The 18,614-nt window shown below is 43.5% G+C and overlaps 1 protein-coding gene across 1 annotated transcript; it reads right to left on the bottom strand.

The window, feature by feature from the left end:
- Window positions 1-1,142: 1,142 nt before the first annotated feature.
- Window positions 1,143-18,516, bottom strand: UQCRFS1 (ubiquinol-cytochrome c reductase, Rieske iron-sulfur polypeptide 1). The gene is made up of 4 exons (XM_068126830.2): window positions 17,779-18,516; window positions 11,212-11,309; window positions 3,725-3,976; window positions 1,143-1,503 (listed from the first exon to the last, which is right to left on the bottom strand). The coding sequence occupies exons 1-4, from the start codon at window positions 17,984-17,986 to the stop codon at window positions 1,246-1,248; spliced, it is 816 nt and encodes a 271-aa protein (XP_067982931.1). The 5' UTR covers window positions 17,987-18,516; the 3' UTR covers window positions 1,143-1,245.
- Window positions 18,517-18,614: the final 98 nt, after the last annotated feature.

Raw genomic sequence — 18,614 nt, 5'->3', positions numbered from 1 at the left:
TGGTGAGTTTGAGGTGAAGGTGGGAGTGCATCAAGGGTCGGTACTAAGTCCACTACTATTTGTAGCTGTGATGGAGGTGCTGGCTCAGAACGTAAAGGAGGGTCTACCGTGGGAGTTGTTGTATGCAGATGATCTGGTGTTGATTGCAGAAAGTATGGATGGACTGAAGGAGAAGATGAACAAGTGGAAGGATTGTATGGAGACAAAAGGTCTGAAGGTGAATATCGGAAAAACGAAGGTGATGGCAAGTGGTAAAGCATGTGGTGAGGTGGAAAGAACCGGGAAGTGGCCGTGTGCTGTGTGCAGGAAGGGTGTCAGAGTGGGTTCATCAAAAATGTAGTGGTCTGAGAGGGTCATTAACCAGTGCGGCAGCTACATTCAAGTGTAAGGTGTGCACAGAGGGAGCTGCCAATGGAGGAAATGTTGAGTTGGATCTTGGAGATGGCGTGAAGCTGGAAGGTGTGAAAACATTTTGTCACCTTGGAGACATGCTGAATGGAGAAGGTGGATCAGACTCGGCAACGGTTGCTCGAGTGAGGTGTGCATGGAAGAAGTTTCGGGAACTGAGTGGCGTGCTGACGAGGAGGGGAGTGTCATTGAAGCTGAAGGGAAAGGTGTATGCTGCATGTGTGAGAAGTGTTATGATTTATGGGAGTGAGACATGGGTAATGAATGTAGAGCAGCAACGAAGGCTGGAAAGGGTGGAAATGCGAATGGTTCGGTGGATGTGTGGAGTATCGTTGAGAGAGAGGAAGACAAATGATGAATTGCGAAAGATGATGGGAATAGAGCCTGTGATGGATGCTGTGAAGAGAAACAGGTTGAGATGGTTTGGTCATGTGTTGAGGAAGGATGAAAGTGACTGGTTGAAAAGAGTGATGGAAATGAATGTAGAAGGAAGTAGAGGACGGGGAAGACTGAGAAAGACTTGGCTAAAGATGGTCGAAGAAGAAATGCGGGCAAGGGGGTTAACAAGGGGAGATGCAGAAAATAGGGCAAAATGGAGAACATCGTCATGGGGACCGCAAGGCTAACCCCCGCTCTTGCAGGGAAAATGGCCTTAAAATGCCTGTTGTTGTTGTTGTTGTTGTTGATGTTGGATTGAAAGACAATGTTAAGGAAAAAAACAAACAGCCACGCCATTTACTTATTGGTGGTGAAGTGGGACATCACGATTTAATATTATGCAACAATAACACAACTGAGGAAATCGATGAAGAGGAGAAGCAAAAATTCCAATAACTCTCAACCAACAACAACGGTACTTTCGTCAACAAACTCGTATAAGGGGACCTCGAGGTTCAAGGGGGCAGGTCCCTTTCGGATCCGGCCAAGAGAGTCGTAGTGCGAGCCATGGCACGGACAGAAGAATCCGCCATATTCGCCAGCGTGCGAGATTGGGATGCAACCGAGATGCGTGCATATGCCCACGACTATGAGCCACTCGGGTTTTACGGTACGGTCATTGGTATCCTCACAATGGCGTAGAAGTGACGGGTGAACCTGCGAACGATCGTTGGTGCAAAGGTGGGTCGGAGGATGACAAAAGCAATACTGTTATTACAAAAACTTACACATATTGAACCAAATAGAATGGATACTACTGGACTGCAAAAGCAAATCTCTGAGATACATACGAGTAATATGATTACTTCAGGGCTCAAGGAGCACTGCTTCATATGTTTATGGATGCATTCAAAATTCAAACCGCAAGTCAAAATTTTACCAAACAGGCTGATTGATTCGATCCGACAGCTGTTCCCTCAATCCCAAGACAGAAATAAACTAGGTAAGGTACCTCACCTTAGCCGTTGACTCTAGCATATTCCAATTCAATTATAAACCTGGAACATTTCTATGAATGATGAACCAAAATTTCTGAGATGTACCACTTCATATTTACAATAATTGGGCTCTTGCTTAACTACAATCTGTTAATTCGTCAACAAGGGTACTTAATGGGGTCAGGTCAGTCTTTTGGGACTGCCAGTGGTAACATGTAACCCAGTGCTACCTGCCACATGGTCGGGTTGTCGCTGTCTAAACCAACACCCCTCACTGGCTTTGCTCATGGGGAAGCTGTGACACTCTGCCAGGACCAAAAACAACACTAGGCAAAGGGTGGATGAACTCCCGTTGAGAGCCAACGGCCATTCAGTAATGAGATGGTGTCTCCTAAAAGACACTCATCCGGTTTGGACCGGTTCAAGTCATGCCAAAGACTTTTAAAATGGTACGTGCTGCTTCCTTGCTTGAAAAGGATAGAGCACGGACAATCCCCATCAGTTGACATGCATGGGGAGGAGGAAATGCCTCTTGAGGAAATGCTCCGCTGAGTACGGTGAGTAAAGCGGTGCCATTGTTATGACGTTGCTGGTACCCAGAGTATCCCAGGAAGTGACGGTAGTGACGGCACTTCCCCCAAGCTCATTGGCTGTGTTAAGTGTTTGTCTCATCAGTATGTCCGTGTGTGCGTGTGTGTGAGCTCTATTACGAGCTTTATCCCATGTATTAAGAAAAAGAAAAAAAATAAAAAAAAGATGAGAAAAAGCACGAAATAGCGCAGAGAACAATACTACATTTGGCAAAGCACAACATTCAAACAATGAGGTTAATTTTGGGGGATTCTGATGTGCTATACTCTTAACAGAGAGTTGGTGATGCCAAAGCAGTTTCTTATGGTAAAAAACTGCTTATTGATCGTAATATGCAAATATCGAGTGTTGATTTCTGTTACGGGGTCCTCCCCTATCCCCTGGTCTCGGTAAACCTCCGAACCCCGAGAGGGTCCCCGGCAGAAAAATATGTTATCCTTTGTGGAAATTAATCAATAATGAAACTCTCAATGAAACCATCAAATGAAACAATCAAATCAATAATGAAACCACACCAAGGGTTATGAACAAATATTATATTAAAAGCACACCAAAAAGCACCCAAAACAATGGGGGCAATCACCCCTGCAATCCAATCTTAAGATGGTACCCCAGCTCAGACTCACGGCACCCCCAGGGACTGAAGCAGAGCCCTTGTCAATGTCTCTAGCACACAACGGTGCTCCCGGCGTAGAGGCGATGGCGATGAGGCGGGAACGGAGATGTAGGTATGGCGGGGACCGTCACGTGGTCCCAGCCAACCCCAATTGGCGGTGGAAAGAGGAATCCCCAAAGACGCTATCCAAACGTGCACCTACACCGTGCGATCGCGAACCACACCGTATTCTTCAAAGGCCGCTGTCGCGCACCCACATCCTCGGCAAACCACCGGAGGGCTGGACCAGCGGACGCGACTAATCAAGGGTCCACGAACAACGCGCGAGGTCCCCGGAAGGGCGGTATCTTCTTCCCCGGGTCGCAGCCGCTAGGCGAAGATTCTCCGGAATCTCCCACCTGCACCTGGCTTCACAGGCTTTTCCACGACACCAGCGGTATCAACGATCGCACGAGATTCCTTTCCAGGACTCAAAGTTCCCTCTCCATGGACGCTCGACCAAGCTCGGTGCGGAGCTGTCCCCCAAACGCCTTGTTTTTTTTCCTCCGCCTTACGCACTCTTCTTCCTCGCTCCCTTTTTCCTTCCGGGTCACCATCCGATTTCCGGCCACATTTTACCAGGAGCGCTTTTAAACCTTTTAACCACAATAACCCTTACTGAGAACCAACAATAAGAATAATACCAACAATAATTAGGGCAGAATCCGTAACATTCTCTCACGCGGATACTCACGTCGTCCGAAGCAATTTCCGCCGCAGTGCGGTGCCGCAAAAACACAGGTTTCCCACGCCACTTCACCGTCAAGTTCCTGCCTTCAGGGATATTTTTGAGAGAAACCTCAATCTTGGCTAAGGCAAGAACATCTTTACTGGCACTTATAGAGTCGATCAGATGCTTTACCACCAACTTGGCTCCGTATACGGAGGCCACCGCCGCACCTCCTGACATCAAGTAGGTAAATGCTTTACGGGATTCGCTGCTTTTCTAGAATGCAAGAGGTGAGAAGGATGATGTTGTGTTACAATTCCAAGCTTTCACCAGCAGACATCTTCAGGACAATATATCAGTGTATTAAAAGTTGACCATTTACAAGGCAGAGTGTAAACATTCAATCATGAGAGGGCTTCAAGGTTACAAAAAACCTGGTTAATGTCCATCAACAGTTTGTCATTTGATAACAACAATGATTCCATCACATGCTTGGTAACATTATAATTTAAACTCTTATTTTGTTGAAAAGAACTCGGATATTTTGTCACATGACATTAAGTAATTACAACATCTTGCGAGTGTGTGTGGTAGAAATGTGTTTGTGTATGAATCAGATGTGCTCTAGCTATAGAATAGTCATGTTGTATCTCTTTGGGGGTTTCAAAGCAAAATGTTACCGTAATCAAGCACTGTTAGTAAGGGAAACATATGAAAATCTGTTAACTAAATTGTTACCAAAAATTTTTTTCACCAATATGTTTGTAAAGGTGTGTAATAACACGTGTTAAAATGTTGAAGGTCAACTCCTGTGGGAAACCCAGAAAAAAAAGTGTTGAATTCGGGTACCGAAAAATATTTTCGAGAATTTTTTTTTTTTTTAAATCGGCCCTTAAGTAACTTATGAGGGGTCAAATCAGGGTTTTTCATGATTCTGAGTCGATTGTTAACATTTATATTTCACCACAGACACTTTGTGGAAAAATAATTTCTAAATATATCTCATTTTCTACTTTGCAGGACATGGAGTCTAGCAATATGGATGAAGACGTTACTCCACCTGTGCTCAATTGCTTCATCTGTGCACGCTCGGATACACCAGCTGAAAGGCTCATACAGGCAACTCCAAAGGGATACTCAACTTTATTGAAACAAGCAGAAACTGTCGAAAATGTTACTGTTGTGGAACGTATGAAGGAGGCTCAAAAGGAAGGAAAACTGAGGTACCACCAGAAGTGTAAAAATGATCTGTACAACAACTTTGTTGCAACCACCAAGAAGTCAGCTCAAGCATCAAAGGCAGAGAAAGAGTCATCAAAGTTGAAGAGAAGACTCACTACTGCGCTCTGGACTGGCTGCACTCTGGATCTGGCTGGCTGGCTCTGAACTGGCTGCAGTTCTAGAAGATCACAGTCAGTTGACCTCCTGTATAAGGATGTATGCATTCTTTGCAACCAACCAGCCCAGCTCTACAAAAATAATCCAGCACAAGCTAGAAAGAAATACAGAGTGCCAGATAATTTGACTGCAGATACACTGAAGGCAAGCTTGCTGAAGACAGCACGGAGTCGCGGGGATGACTGGGGCACTGAAGTCACTGGACGCCTGGAAGGGATCAACGACTTGGTAGCAGAAGAAACACTGTACCATTTGCGATGCAAACTTATGTTTGCGAGAGGTGACAGTTTGTCCAAGACTGATGAGGAAGGAAAAAGGAAGAGAGGACAGAGGAGTATTGATGAGGAGCGAGAGGCAGTTTTTATTGAATTCTGCGAATGGTTAGACTCAGAATTAGAGCATGGGGTAATGAACATGGACCAAGACCATGAAAAGCTGCAGGAGTTTGATCAGTCACCAGAGAAGAGCCTTTCTTATTCAAAGCATTGGCTAAAGATAAAACTTCTAGAGAAATACGAAGACACCTTGTATTTCACAACACAGGAAAGAAGGGCAGATGTACTCTGTCTCAAAGATGGCACCGACAATATTCTGCGAGGGCATCATGCTAATCTTGACCATGGAGATGAGAAGACTCAGATCATAAAGACGGCACTCAAGTTCATATCCAATGATATTGCCTTGATTGATTTAGGTCCAAAGTCATACCCCACCACACACAGTATGACTGACATCGATAGTCAGCTGACACTTGTTCCTGCAAGCCTTCAGATGTTCTTGAGACCGATTGTCAAGACAGACGAAAGAGTTGCCGTTTGGGGGCAGAATTTTATTAAGGCCTGTCGACCTCGGTCTGGAGTATTGCCACACCAAATGGGGCTTGCCATACAACTTGATCATAGATTTGGGTCAAAATGGATGCTCAACAAGTTCCACCGGCTGGGATACACCGAGTCTTACACGGAGACACAAAACTACAAATACTGCTTCCTTAATAGTAGGAGTGGAGATGATGTTCCAGATACTTCTGGCACTCTTGACACCATTGTGGAGGAAACCGATGAACAGATCAATGATGAGGTTGCGGTTGATGCTGCGCTTGAGGATCAATCAGTGATGACAGCCAAAGTGCCAGCCAGTGAAAGTGAATTGTCAAGTAATGATCAGGTGGTCTTTATGGAGGTTGGGGAAACAAACAATGCAGTCACTCAGTTTGTTGGAGACAATATAGATTTAAACATTGTCTCTATTCACGGAAACACTCCCTTTCACTCAATGGGTTGGATCGAAGTCACCTCTCCGGCACCACCTTTGCCAGATCCACAGACAACAGCAGCTTTCCCCCGGGTGAAGTTGAAGGCACTCGACAAAGCTAAGATCCTGAGAGGAACTGAAGTAAAGATTATTCCATTTACGAACAGGAAACAGATAGGAACGAACGCGATCATGTTTCTCCCCCTCGCTGAGCTTTCCTCCTCCCTGGCTCATGATCAGCCACTCCTCACTCCAGGTGACACTCTGGGCAGCGGGGTGGGTGATCAAAGCCAACGATCCTGAGTTCCCACACTCCAACTGGAATGGCTGGATGAAGAGAATCCATGCTAATGATGCAAAGCAGAGCGCACAGATTGAGTTCCTCCCAGTTATTGAAGGAGACCCTAATGACCTCAACACCATCTTCACCACTCTGAAAGAGTGCATACGGCGCGCTGGGGTCGCTATAGTGACCTTTGATCTTCCGATTTGGCTGAAGGCTGTGAATATAATAAAGCAGGCAAATCTACCCGTCATTCCAAGGTTGGGTGGTTTTCACCTGCTGAAGTCTTATCTTGGATCAATGGGTAACATCATGGAAGATTCTGGACTACTAGATGTGATCCAGTTGATCTATCCTGGAAGTACGACAGCCAACCACATCATGGATGGAGGATGTTTTGACAAGGCAATCCGTGTTCACCTCCTCATCGATGCAGCCATCTATCAACACATCATGAAACTTGCCTTCACTGAGGAGGAGCGTGGTGACATGAAGACCTTCATGGAGAAGGTGGCTGATGGGAAGATGGGAGCCAGACACTCAGACCCAGTAGTGCCAGTGTTTGAGCAAAGGTTGGACGAAACCTTCAAACGACTCGCAAAAGGAGGAAGAACACCTGCACTCTGGGTGGAGTACCACCACATGGTAGATGTGATCAAGGTCTTTATCAGAACCGAGCGACTTGCAGACCACAATGGGCATCTGTCCTGCATTGTTACCAAGATGCTTCACATCTTTGCCGCTGCAGGCCATCATCAGTATGCCAAGGGCGCACGGCTGTACTGTCAACTCATGAAGGAGATTGCAGCATTGTCATGGAGATTGCAGCAACCGGCGATGCAGCTGCAAGAAGAATGGGGTCACGTGCATCTCGGCCTGTGGAGTCTGTAATGGCATTACATGCAGAAACTGCAGTCATGATGTTGTTGAGTCTGAAGAAGACATAGACAACTAGAACGGGCACTCGGTAGAGCGCATACCTTCGCCGCAGCTACTGTTCTGTACTTGGCATGGGAGTGTAGGGAACAGAACAACAAAAATACGATTTTGACCTTTTCGTGACCTTGACCTTGACCTTTGACCCGATTGCTCCCAAAATCTAATCAAATGTGTCCCGTATAATAACCAATCATCCCACCAAATTTCATGCAATTCGGTTGAATACTTTTTGAGTTATGCGAATAACATACACACACACACACACACACACAGACATACAAATAAATACACAGCGATCAAAACATAACCTTCCGCTTTTGCGAAGGTAATGACTGTTGAAACTTCTGACATTGTGAATGAGAAATAACTCTTGAGTATTATATATGTATGTGAAATAAAAGCTACTTTGTGTGTAAATGTAAAAGTGAAAATATAAATGTTAACAATAAACTCAGAATCATGAAAAACCCTTATTTGACCCCTCACAAGTTACTTAAGGGCCGATTTAAAAAAATAAAAATTCTCGAAAATAATTTTTCGGTACCCGAATTCAACAGCTTTTTTTCTGGGTTTCCCACGGGAGTTGAACTTCAACATTTTAACAAATGTTATTACACACCTTTACAAACATATTGGTGAAGAAATGTTTTGGTAACAATTTAGTTAACAGATTTGTGAAATATCTCATAAAATGCCCTTACTATGTTGATTGTTACCTCGTTCTGAGTTAGCTGTTTCATGTTGGCACAGCCAAGTATACATTGGTGGCCAAAAATATTGGCACCCTTGCACTTTTTTCAAATTACTCCCAATTTTCTCTAAAAATAAGTTGAAATTGACAAAAGTATTTGGTCTCCACAATTCTTTATTCACTGTTAATATTACAGAACCTTTGCTTTTGATTCAGAACTTAATATATCCTTTTAATTCAGAAAATAAAAAGACATGGCATTGACAAAATTATTGACACCCTAGACTTAATATTTGGTGGCACAACATTTGGACAAAATAACTGCAGTCAAGCGCTTCCTATAGCCATGAATGAGCTTCCTACACCTCTCTACTGCAGTTTGGCCCACTCTTCTTATGCAAACTGCTCCAGTTCTCCCAGATTTGAAGGGTGCCTTCTCCCAACTGCTGTTTTCAGATTTCCCCACAGGTGTTCAATGGGATTTAGATCTTGACTCATTGCTGGCCACTTCAGAACAGTCCAGCGTTTTGTCTTGAACCATTCCTGGATGCTTTTTGAAGTGTGCAAACACACTTGTCCTTGTCAAACAAGGGTCATTGTCCTGCTGCAAGATCCATGACCTTCGAGTGAGACCCAGCTTTCTGACACTGGGTTGAACATTGCGCTCCAAAATGCCTGGGTAATCTCCTGATTTCATGATGCCATGCACACATTCAAGGCACCCAGTGCGAGAGGCAGCACAGCAACCCCAAAACATCACTGAACCTCCTCCATGTTTGACTCTCGAGAAGGTGTTATTTTCTTTGAAGGCTTCATTTTGTTTTCTGTAAACATAGAGATGATGTGCTTTACCAAAAACCTCTAATTTGGTGTCATCTGTCCACAGGACATTCTCCCAGAAGGATTTTGGCTTGTTCAGGTGTGTTTTGGAAAACGCCAGTCAGGCTTTCTCAGCAGTGGGGTCCTCCTGGGTCTCCTACCATAGAACCCCCTTTCATTGAGTTGGTGACAGATGGTGCGAGTTGAAACTGTCGTACCTTGTGTCTGAACGTCAGCTTGAATCTGTTTGGCATGTTGATCGAGGTGCTTTCTCCACCATTCGAACAATCATTCGCTGCAATCTTCGATCAAGCTTTCTCTTGCTGCCACGTCTAGGGAGGTTCGCTACAGTGCCATGGGCCTTAAACTTCCTGATAACATTGCGTACAGTGGACACAGGAACATCAATGTCTCTGGAGATGGACTTGTAGCCTTGAAATTGTCCATGCTTGGCTACAATCTTGTGTCTGACCTCCTCAGACCATTCTCTGGTTTTCTTTCTTTTCTTCATGGTCATTGCAGTACACACAGTGACACAAAACAGCAGAATGACTCCTTTTCTCCATTCAAACTGGATGAATGAGTGATTTAAAAAAAATGTTGCAGGCACCTGTAACTCACCACAGGTGAATTCAATTCCAAAGTAAAGGAGAATCACCTGCTTGAAATCTAATTATTTCCAACAACTTCTAAAAGGTGCCAATAATATTGCCCGGGCCATTTGAGGATTTATGTGTGGAATAAGCCAAGATTTAGTAATTTTTTCAGCTTTTTTTGTTTTGTTCCACTGCAAACCAAAGAAATACATTTGTGGATACCAAAATATTTTTTCATTTCAACAACTTTCTGGAAGAAATGGTGCATTATTTGAAAAAAGTGCAAGGGTGCCAATATTTATTTTGGTGTACAAAATATTTACTAAATATTTACAATATTTTGGTGAAGATCTGAATATGGATTTGGATATGAGAATTATTTATATTTTAAGTGATGCTTCACCATTGGGAGATAGGGCCAAAAACGATACATAGCAGGATATCTCAAAACGTTATGGATCGATTTGGACGAAACTTGTTGGACAGGTTGTGTGTGTGACAAGGAAGAATCGATTCAATTTTGGTGAAGATCCGGATCCAGATCCAGCTAGTAGAATTTTTAAAGTGATTCTTCACCATTAAGTGATCGGGCCAAAACGATATATAGCAGGATCTCAAAAAGTTGTGGACGGATGATTTTGATTAAATGCGATTCTGTGTTGTGATTTTCTGGTCTACTCTGGGATACAAAACGTAAACTGTTCACCTGGCGAAGGTATGCTCTCTACTGAGTGCCATTCGAGTTGTTGTCATCGTAGCTGTGGTTGACATTTTCTGTGTGCTACTTCCACGTCTTTCTAAGGGATTCCTGTTTTGGTAGAATCATAAATGTTTTCTTCAAACTGCTGCATGAAAAACCAATATTGCTTCTTCAAAATATGAAAGGCTTTTGAAACAGGCAAGTTTGTGATTAAATGAACAAATTTTAGTTCCAAGTAAATTGATTATCAGCTTTCCAACCAAGTAAATCGATTATTATCTTTCCAACCTTTAGAACCCTTTAGAATTACACTCTGGAATTAAACACGGTGGGTTAGACAGGTTCTTTTTCATTTTTGACGGACAGACAGAATGAATGAATGAATGATCGTTTTTTTTTTAAGGCCATTTTCCCCGCTGGAGCGGGGGTTAGCCTTGCGGGCCCCATGACAATCATGGTTCCCTGTTTGAGGCAATGTTTTTATGGCCGGATGCCCTTCCTGACGCCAACCCTTGGTCACGCTCTTACGATGCGCAGGGATACGGTGTACCTATTCTAAACCGGGGTACACACTGGGATCATTCATCCCAGCAAGCTGGTACTCAATTTGCCGACCTCGGAAGGATGACAGGCTGAGTCAACCCCCCTGGTGTTAATTCAGCGATCGACCGGGATTCCAACCCAGGATCCTAGGATCCCAAGCCGGCACCCTGACCGCTAAGCCAACACCAGGCTAGCTGCAAGACAGACAGCCAGATATTGAGCGGCTTCACCGCATTAAGATCAAGACAGTGTAATTAATGTGAAGGAAAATAAATACACAAGGCATACCTGGGAGGATTTATTACAGTCTTGTACATCAACACGGCGGTACTCGCTGTAGTCAGGGAATTTGACATCCCCATGGTAAAACCGCACTGAACTGCGGGCTAGGAAGGGCAAGAACATACAACAACATATAGATGACCATACACTGACATCGATATACATACAGCAATTAACCATCCATCTAGAACCACCTCTAGAGGCCATTTTCCCCCGCAGGGCGGGGGTTGGCCTTTTTCGGGCACGGCGGTCCCCTTTTTTGAAGCAATGTTTTACGGCCGGATGCCCTTCCTGCCATCAACCCTGTTAGTCGCGACTTGTGACACACAGGGAATTCCCAGTGAACTGGTACTCAATTATCCGACCTCGGAAGGATGACAGGCTGAGTCAACCCCCTCGGCGTTAATTCAGCGATTGACCGGGATTCAAACGCAGGATCCTACGATCCCAAGCTGGCACCCTAATCTCTAAGTAACCATCCATCTCGATACCAATCAATACCTAAAGGCAAGAATGAAAGACAGATGGCCACCATGACTGGATTCATGCAAATCGACAATATAACTCAACACACCAATCATGTTAGAATGAACTAGAATGGCACTCTTCGACGTCGACTGATATGCCTCCATCCACATTATTACTTCATTATAATACTTGTATCACATTTGATTTAAACCCATTCAGCTGTGCCCAAATTAGCACATTTTTACCTCACATGACCTCTGACCTTTGATCTATTGACCCCGAAATTTAATCAATTCATGTTTACAACATCATACACACCTGCACCAAGTTTTAATTTAAATCCCTTTAGATGTTCACAAGTTCTCACATTTTTATCTGACATGACCTCTGACCTTTGGCCTTCGACCTTGGGACCCCCAAATTCTAATCATTTAATCTTTACATCATTATACATACCTGTACCAAATTAGAATTGGATCACTTCAGCCATTCTCAAGCTATAGACCTATTACAGACTCTGACATTTGACCTATTGACCCCAAAATCTAATCGCTTAATCTTTACAAATTATACATACCTGTACCAAGTTTGAACTAGATCACTTTAGTCGTTCTCAAGTTATAGACCTATTACAGATTTTACCTTTGACCCCAAAATCTAATCACTAAATCTTTACATCATTATACATACATGTGCCAAGTTTGACTGAGATCCCTTTAGCCGTTCTCAAGTTATCGCAGCAACAAAAACCAATTTTCAATCAATCAATTTGCTCACTCTCGATTTGATAGTCTCCATCATAATTGTTCATGGCCACTCACACAAAATAATCCCGTCTGTGATACACGTACATACAGGTCCGGCAGTAATATGCGGCTGGTTGTTGTAGACTAGCAAAACGTCTGAGCGTGCTATAGAATGTTTGCGCTAGCGCTAGCGTGCTAGCGTGCTGTAATTTCTACATGCTCTGATTTCGAGACAGACTTGTATTGTAATAATAAAATAGGTAAGATATTGTTTGCAAATCTCATCTAATTTTTTTGTATACCTGTATAAAGAAACAAAAGAAAACTAGAACGGGCACTCGGTAGAGCGCATACCTTCGCCGCAGCTACTGTTCTGTACTTGGCATGGGAGTGTAGGGAACAGAACAACAAAAATACGATTTTGACCTTTTCGTGACCTTGACCTTGACCTTTGACCCGATTGCTCCCAAAATCTAATCAAATGTGTCCCGTATAATAACCAATCATCCCACCAAATTTCATGCAATTCGGTTGAATACTTTTTGAGTTATGCGAATAACATACACACACACACACACACACAGACATACAAATAAATACACAGCGATCAAAACATAACCTTCCGCTTTTGCGAAGGTAACAAAGTACAGTATGCAAATATGTGAAATGGTCTCTTTTACTAGTCTTTTATTAATATGTTACTCAGTACATGTTGTATTTTGTCAACACAGATCATCAAGACCCAAACATTCTACATGTATTTCAAATCTAAAGAAACAAAAAAGCAGGCGACCATGTTGGGAAATATGAGCCTGGTGGCCATTTTGGAAAAAGCAAAAAAAAAAAGGTGCCTCCTCCTCCTTTTTTTCAAAAAGGCAGGACGCTAAACATGTTTTTTTTTATTTTTGGCCTAAAGCAAGAACCTTAACCTGTAAGCAATTGACTCGTTTCCCGACTGCATGGATCAGCTGGGTACCGTTCTTCCTCGAGGTTTCGATCCTTTCAGCCCAGGACCTCTCCAAACGGCGGATCCACAACCTCGATCATGGATCCACATCAATAGATGGTACATCAGTAGATCCACAACCTCAGTTGCGTCCAAGCAGTCAGTCAACCCATCAATGCAACATCACTTATTCCAACTTTACTCGCAATGGGATTTAATGTGTTATCATTTACTAGCAGAAGTACCCGGCATTGCCGGGCGGGGGAGGAGAGGGGAGGGGGGAGGGGAGGGGAGGGGAACGGGGGGGAGGGGGAAGAGGGAGGGAGGGGAGAAGGGAGAAGAGGGGGGGATGGGAGAAGAGGGGGGGATGGGAGAAGAGGGGGGGATGGGAGAAGAGGGGGGGATGGGGAGGGGGAGGGATGGGAGGGGGGTGGGAGGCGGGAGGGGAGGGGGGAGGGGGAGGGAGGAGGGGGTAGGGGAGGGAGGGGGGAGGGGAGGGGGAGGGGCGAGGGGAGGGGGAGGGGGGAGTCAAGTCGGAAGTCATTGTCGTCAATTGAATGTCGCATTTATTTTTTATTCCCTGTCAAATGGCATTGGTCCCGCATTCCGAACTCGGAAGTCGGAAGACATTGTCAGCAAATAAATGTTTCACTCTCTGTCACATGCCGTTGGTCCCATGTCAATCGGATGAAGTTGAAAAATTAACGTTACGAAGTTTCTCTGGGACGTACTGATTCCAAATATGAAGTTGAAAAATTAACGTTCCGAAATACGCTGATGACGTCATAATTTTAAAACGCGAAGTTTTTTAAATTTTAAGGTGTGCTGTAGTTGCTCTGAGACGTACTGATTCCGAATATGCCTTTGGTTTTACTCTGCGATGAGTAGTACTCGAGTTATAAGAGGACAAACAAACAAGCAAACATACTTTACTGCTTTATATATATATAGATAGATTTATAACTTTCCTTACACACTCGATAATATGATATCATTAAATCATTCACATCTTACCCTTAAATACATCAATCTACCAACCAACATGACCACACCACCTACCTTTCTATCAAACTGTACTTCGAATGTTCAAACTGTCACCTATAACGGTTTTTTGCATGCTGCCGTATCCTAGCAACCACGGATTCCTAGCAACATTGATTTGTAGTATATTTAATTTTTATATTGTACTGTATTTACATTAAGATCTCATGAATAATATTTTTAATATCCATATTGTGTTTTACTAATTCGATTTGGTGCCTTTTTGTGATTTTAAAGAAAACTTGTTTTATTCTACCAACTGTAGCTCCCTGCACTAACATATGTGACTAGTTGTTGTAATTTATTGACCAGTTCAGAACTGTGTGTGGTTGCTCTTACAGTCCAAATTATTTCATCTGCAACCGTACCATAAAATAGCTTTTTGGGAATGTTGCTGTCTTAGAAAGGCATTCGGACAATGTGGAATGGAAATGCATCTCGTTTATCAAATAATTTGGTGTGAAATTTATTATTATGGATGTCAATTTGTAATTCTAAAAAGGAAACTGAAGTGGAAGATTGGTTTTCCTTTTTTAATTCAAGTTCTTTTGGATATAAATCATCATGAAGCTGCTCAAATATAAATCCATCATTAATTGCCAACAAATCATCAATGAACCTGAAGATGTTTCCGCATCTTCGTGCAGTTGTTAATTTATTCCTGCACATGTTCTGGACCCAATCAAACTTGTACATGTGCAGAAACAAATTTGCAAAGAAAGGGGCTGGATCTGAACCCATGGGTATGCCCACTGTCTGCTGGAGTATCTTGTTGCCAAATGTAAAGAAACCGTTGTTTAGCAGAAATCGAATACTTTCTTTGAGTTTACTTTTTGAAAAACTGCATGAATCTTGATTATCCTTTACAGACCAGTGTGCTCTGTTTTGATATACATTAATGTATACTCTATTACCTCCTGCAAATGCTTTATATATTGCTCTGTCCAATGCAGTTACTAGCTTATCATGTGGAATGTTTGTGTACAATGTGGAAAAATCAAAAGTTGATAAACATTTTCCCTTTCCCTTGTTATTAATGTTGTGGACACTGTCGATTACCGGTTTGGAATTGTCAATGATCCAGAATTTCTTCCTAGAATAAAACTTCACTTTTTCATGGTAGTTTTTAAAGCATTTATAGATTAGTTTCATCACCGCTGTAATACTGCCCGACAAAGGTTTCAAACTACATTCTCTACTTGCGATGATGAACCTCATCTTACAAGGGTTTTTGTGCATTTTTGGGATCCAGTAAATGAATTTTTCTTCGTGTTTTCTTCGGTAATTTATGGTGTTTATCCGGAACTAACAGTCTTCTCACCGTTGAGTGATTTGTATGGTGTTGTATCAAGTCTATTTTCTTGTCGTTACTTATTTTGTAGGTCTTTGAAATTCCCGTGTCTAAGCCCAATTCTTCCAAAAGTGTTTGAATGTAGAATGTTTTACATACAAATACAATATTATTATTTGCTTTGTCAATTGGAACAATAACATAGTGTTTGAAGCTGCCTTAAGCAACCACGTGTCTCTGGATTGTTTAAAATTGCCTTTGGATTTTTGATTCGAACTTTTCTTTTCAAATCAACAACTCTCCTTTTCACATGTTTCTCTACCTCCTCCAACCATAAAGCCATTTGTGTGTCTGGTACTTTATGTTTATCAATTTGTTCTTTCATCCATTCGCCCAATCCCATCATTGTAAGTTCCATTGCTTTATTCCAGTTTATTCTTTTATTTTCTCTATAATTTGGTCCTTTTGTAAGTAATGCACGTAAGGGCGGAAGGGGTAGGGGGAGGGGGGATGTGGGGGAAGGTGGGGGAAGGGGAGGGGGGAGGTGGGGGAAGGGGAGGGGGAAGGGGAGGGGAAGGGGCAGGGTGGAAAGGGAGGGGGGAGGGGAGGGGAAGGGGGGAAGGGGAGGGGGAAGAGGAGGAGGGAAGGTGAGGGGGGAAGGGTAGGGGGGAAGGGGAGGATGGAGGGGGGAGGGGGAAGGGGGAGGGAAGGGGAGGGAGAGGGGGGAGGGGAGGAAGGGGAGGGGAGGAAGGGGAGGGCCAGTCAACAATGACGTTACAGTTCTCATGGTAGGAGAGCAGCACAACAATTGCGACATCGTCCTGCATGTTCGCAACAACAGCACGAAGCGGATTTTGGAGACTCACCGATCCTGTGACGCCCTCCAGTACCGGCGTTGCCGGGCGGGGGAAGGGAGACCCGTACATTCCCAACCCGTACATTCGCCCTTTCGACTCAAGCTCACTCGGACAAAAGCCTCGCACAAATTACACCGTGAAGGCCCAATGGTCATGCCTATGCCACAAATCAAATGCGTGAGCGAGTCTGGCGCACTGAATTGAAAATATATAGAACGCTCATACCCCGTGAAAAGTGTAGCCGCCGTGTCTCCATCTTGGTTAGCACGACTCGACCAACTCGCTTCGCGGATCTCGTTTGTTTTGAACGTGTCCCAGATTTTAAAAGCCAGACAACTGTTAAAATGCCATTTTGAGCGGCAATAAACTGCTCCAATCGGTTACGGAAGGGTTGTGGAAAGACGTTTCACAGCTGTTTCAAAGATGTTTAATTCATATCGCACAAAATCGACACAAAACACGATCGCACAAAAGGTGAAAAAACGCAATCGCTTTCGCTCTGAATTACGTGCAAACGCGTGACGGAAATCACCATCGCCCAGCATCGAGTGCCAACCAAGATGGCGCCCGGTAGCTGCATCTCCACCGATGTGGTGTGAATAGCAATGGTCATTCTATATATTTTCCATTCAGTGGTCTGGCAGCGAGGATGGAACATCACGTGATCGCTCTGAGCGAATCAGCGAGCTGCGCTGCCACCGGCTGAGATTCCGTGTATGTTCTTCGCTGAAATGCGCTGAGGTAAATATGAATAAAAAATATGGATCTCGTCAAATATTTTTAGGTAGGCCATGTCCTTCCCAGGCTCAATGGCCATGTCTATGCCAAATATCAAGCACGTGAGCCTCTCCGTTTAGGAGTCTATCGGTAACATACACACACACAAACTGTGTTTTATTTATATAGATTCAAAACTTCAAACACAGTCACACACACACACACCACACACCACACACCACAGGGGACGGGCTAATACAGCAACACGAAATAGTAATAGGTTTCGTTTAGTTGTCCGTGTGAAATAAACAAAAATTCCCAATGAAACGACGACACAGTGCACACACAGTCGAAACTCGAGCTCATAACATTAACAGTAATTGGTCAAAATCCCAATGAAGTGTTTAGCTTAACACCTGTATCGTCAAATCAAGTTCAGTCTCTCAGCACCTGGAGCAACGAAGCTCACCATCAATGTCAGGTTGGGGGTAAAATGAACTTCCTTACTGTTGAGACGGGATGTGCCTCGAAGCGTACGGCGAGGAATCAGAGCATTGAGAGCGTAGCTCGTCTCCATTACCGGGGCCCGATCCATGACAGGCGTCTCGCCCTTGGCAGGAATTGCGGCCAACGGTCGCAAGCTGCAGGCCACCACGCTCGACGTGGCCGAGGCGTACGGGGAAAAGGCCCCGAACCGTGCTGCGATACCAAGCATGCCTGCGTCCCGCTAATATCGAGCTAGAACTTCCTCCACAGACACAAAACCCGCCGGACGTCCCCTCAGAGAAGCCGTAAACCGGCCAAGGGCACACAGTGCCGTAAAGCGATATTTCACGTCACCGGAGTGAAAATAACACCCTGAAATTATTAAATCTTTCATAATACACAATGTTCTCTATATTATTATAGTGATTTTTTTTTCAATTATTTTTTTAATGTAAAGCCTTAAAATTAAGTATTACTTGATTTATTAACACATTAGTATGAACAATTATAATTTAATGGAGATTTAAGTAACGACGAAGAAGAAGAAGAGTAAAAGGAAGAAGAAACAGTCGACTAAACTTATGAAGAAGAAGAGTAAGAGGTAGTGAAGACGAAGAAGAACCTTTACTGGTTTTAGCTTTTCCTTTGGTCTCTTTTCGGCCCTTCACTCGATTTAAACGCAATCATTTTTACTCCATTTATTCCTTTTGGCAGTAATACTGTTTTTTTTGGTGCTGAAACTGCTGAATTAGCTTATTTTCCGTTATGGTGTAGCTGTAGTATTTACTGTATTGGTAAGCTGAAATTGTAATTTCTCTTTCTCTATTTTTCTTCATAATTATCTGGTTCTGTAAATG

The sequence above is a fragment of the Myxine glutinosa genome, chromosome 10 (assembly GCF_964187855.1).
Source record: "Myxine glutinosa chromosome 10, kmMyxGlut1.1, whole genome shotgun sequence".
Taxonomy (NCBI): Eukaryota; Metazoa; Chordata; class Myxini; order Myxiniformes; family Myxinidae; genus Myxine; species Myxine glutinosa.
This window is presented reverse-complemented; position numbering and strand designations above follow the sequence as displayed.

What these genes read in the sequence shown, in the direction of transcription:
- UQCRFS1 (XM_068126830.2), bottom strand. Translation starts at nt 17,986, where the DNA reads ATGCTTGGTATCGCAGCACGGTTCGGGGCCTTTTCCCCGTACGCCTCG. An exon ending in AGGCACATCCCGTCTCAACA is followed by an intron (nt 11,310 to 17,778) that starts GTAAGGAAGTTC and finishes TGCCCTTCCTAG; the next exon opens with CCCGCAGTTCAGTGCGGTTT. An exon ending in CGGAAATTGCTTCGGACGAC is followed by an intron (nt 1,504 to 3,724) that starts GTGAGTATCCGC and finishes GATCGTTCGCAG; the next exon opens with GTTCACCCGTCACTTCTACG.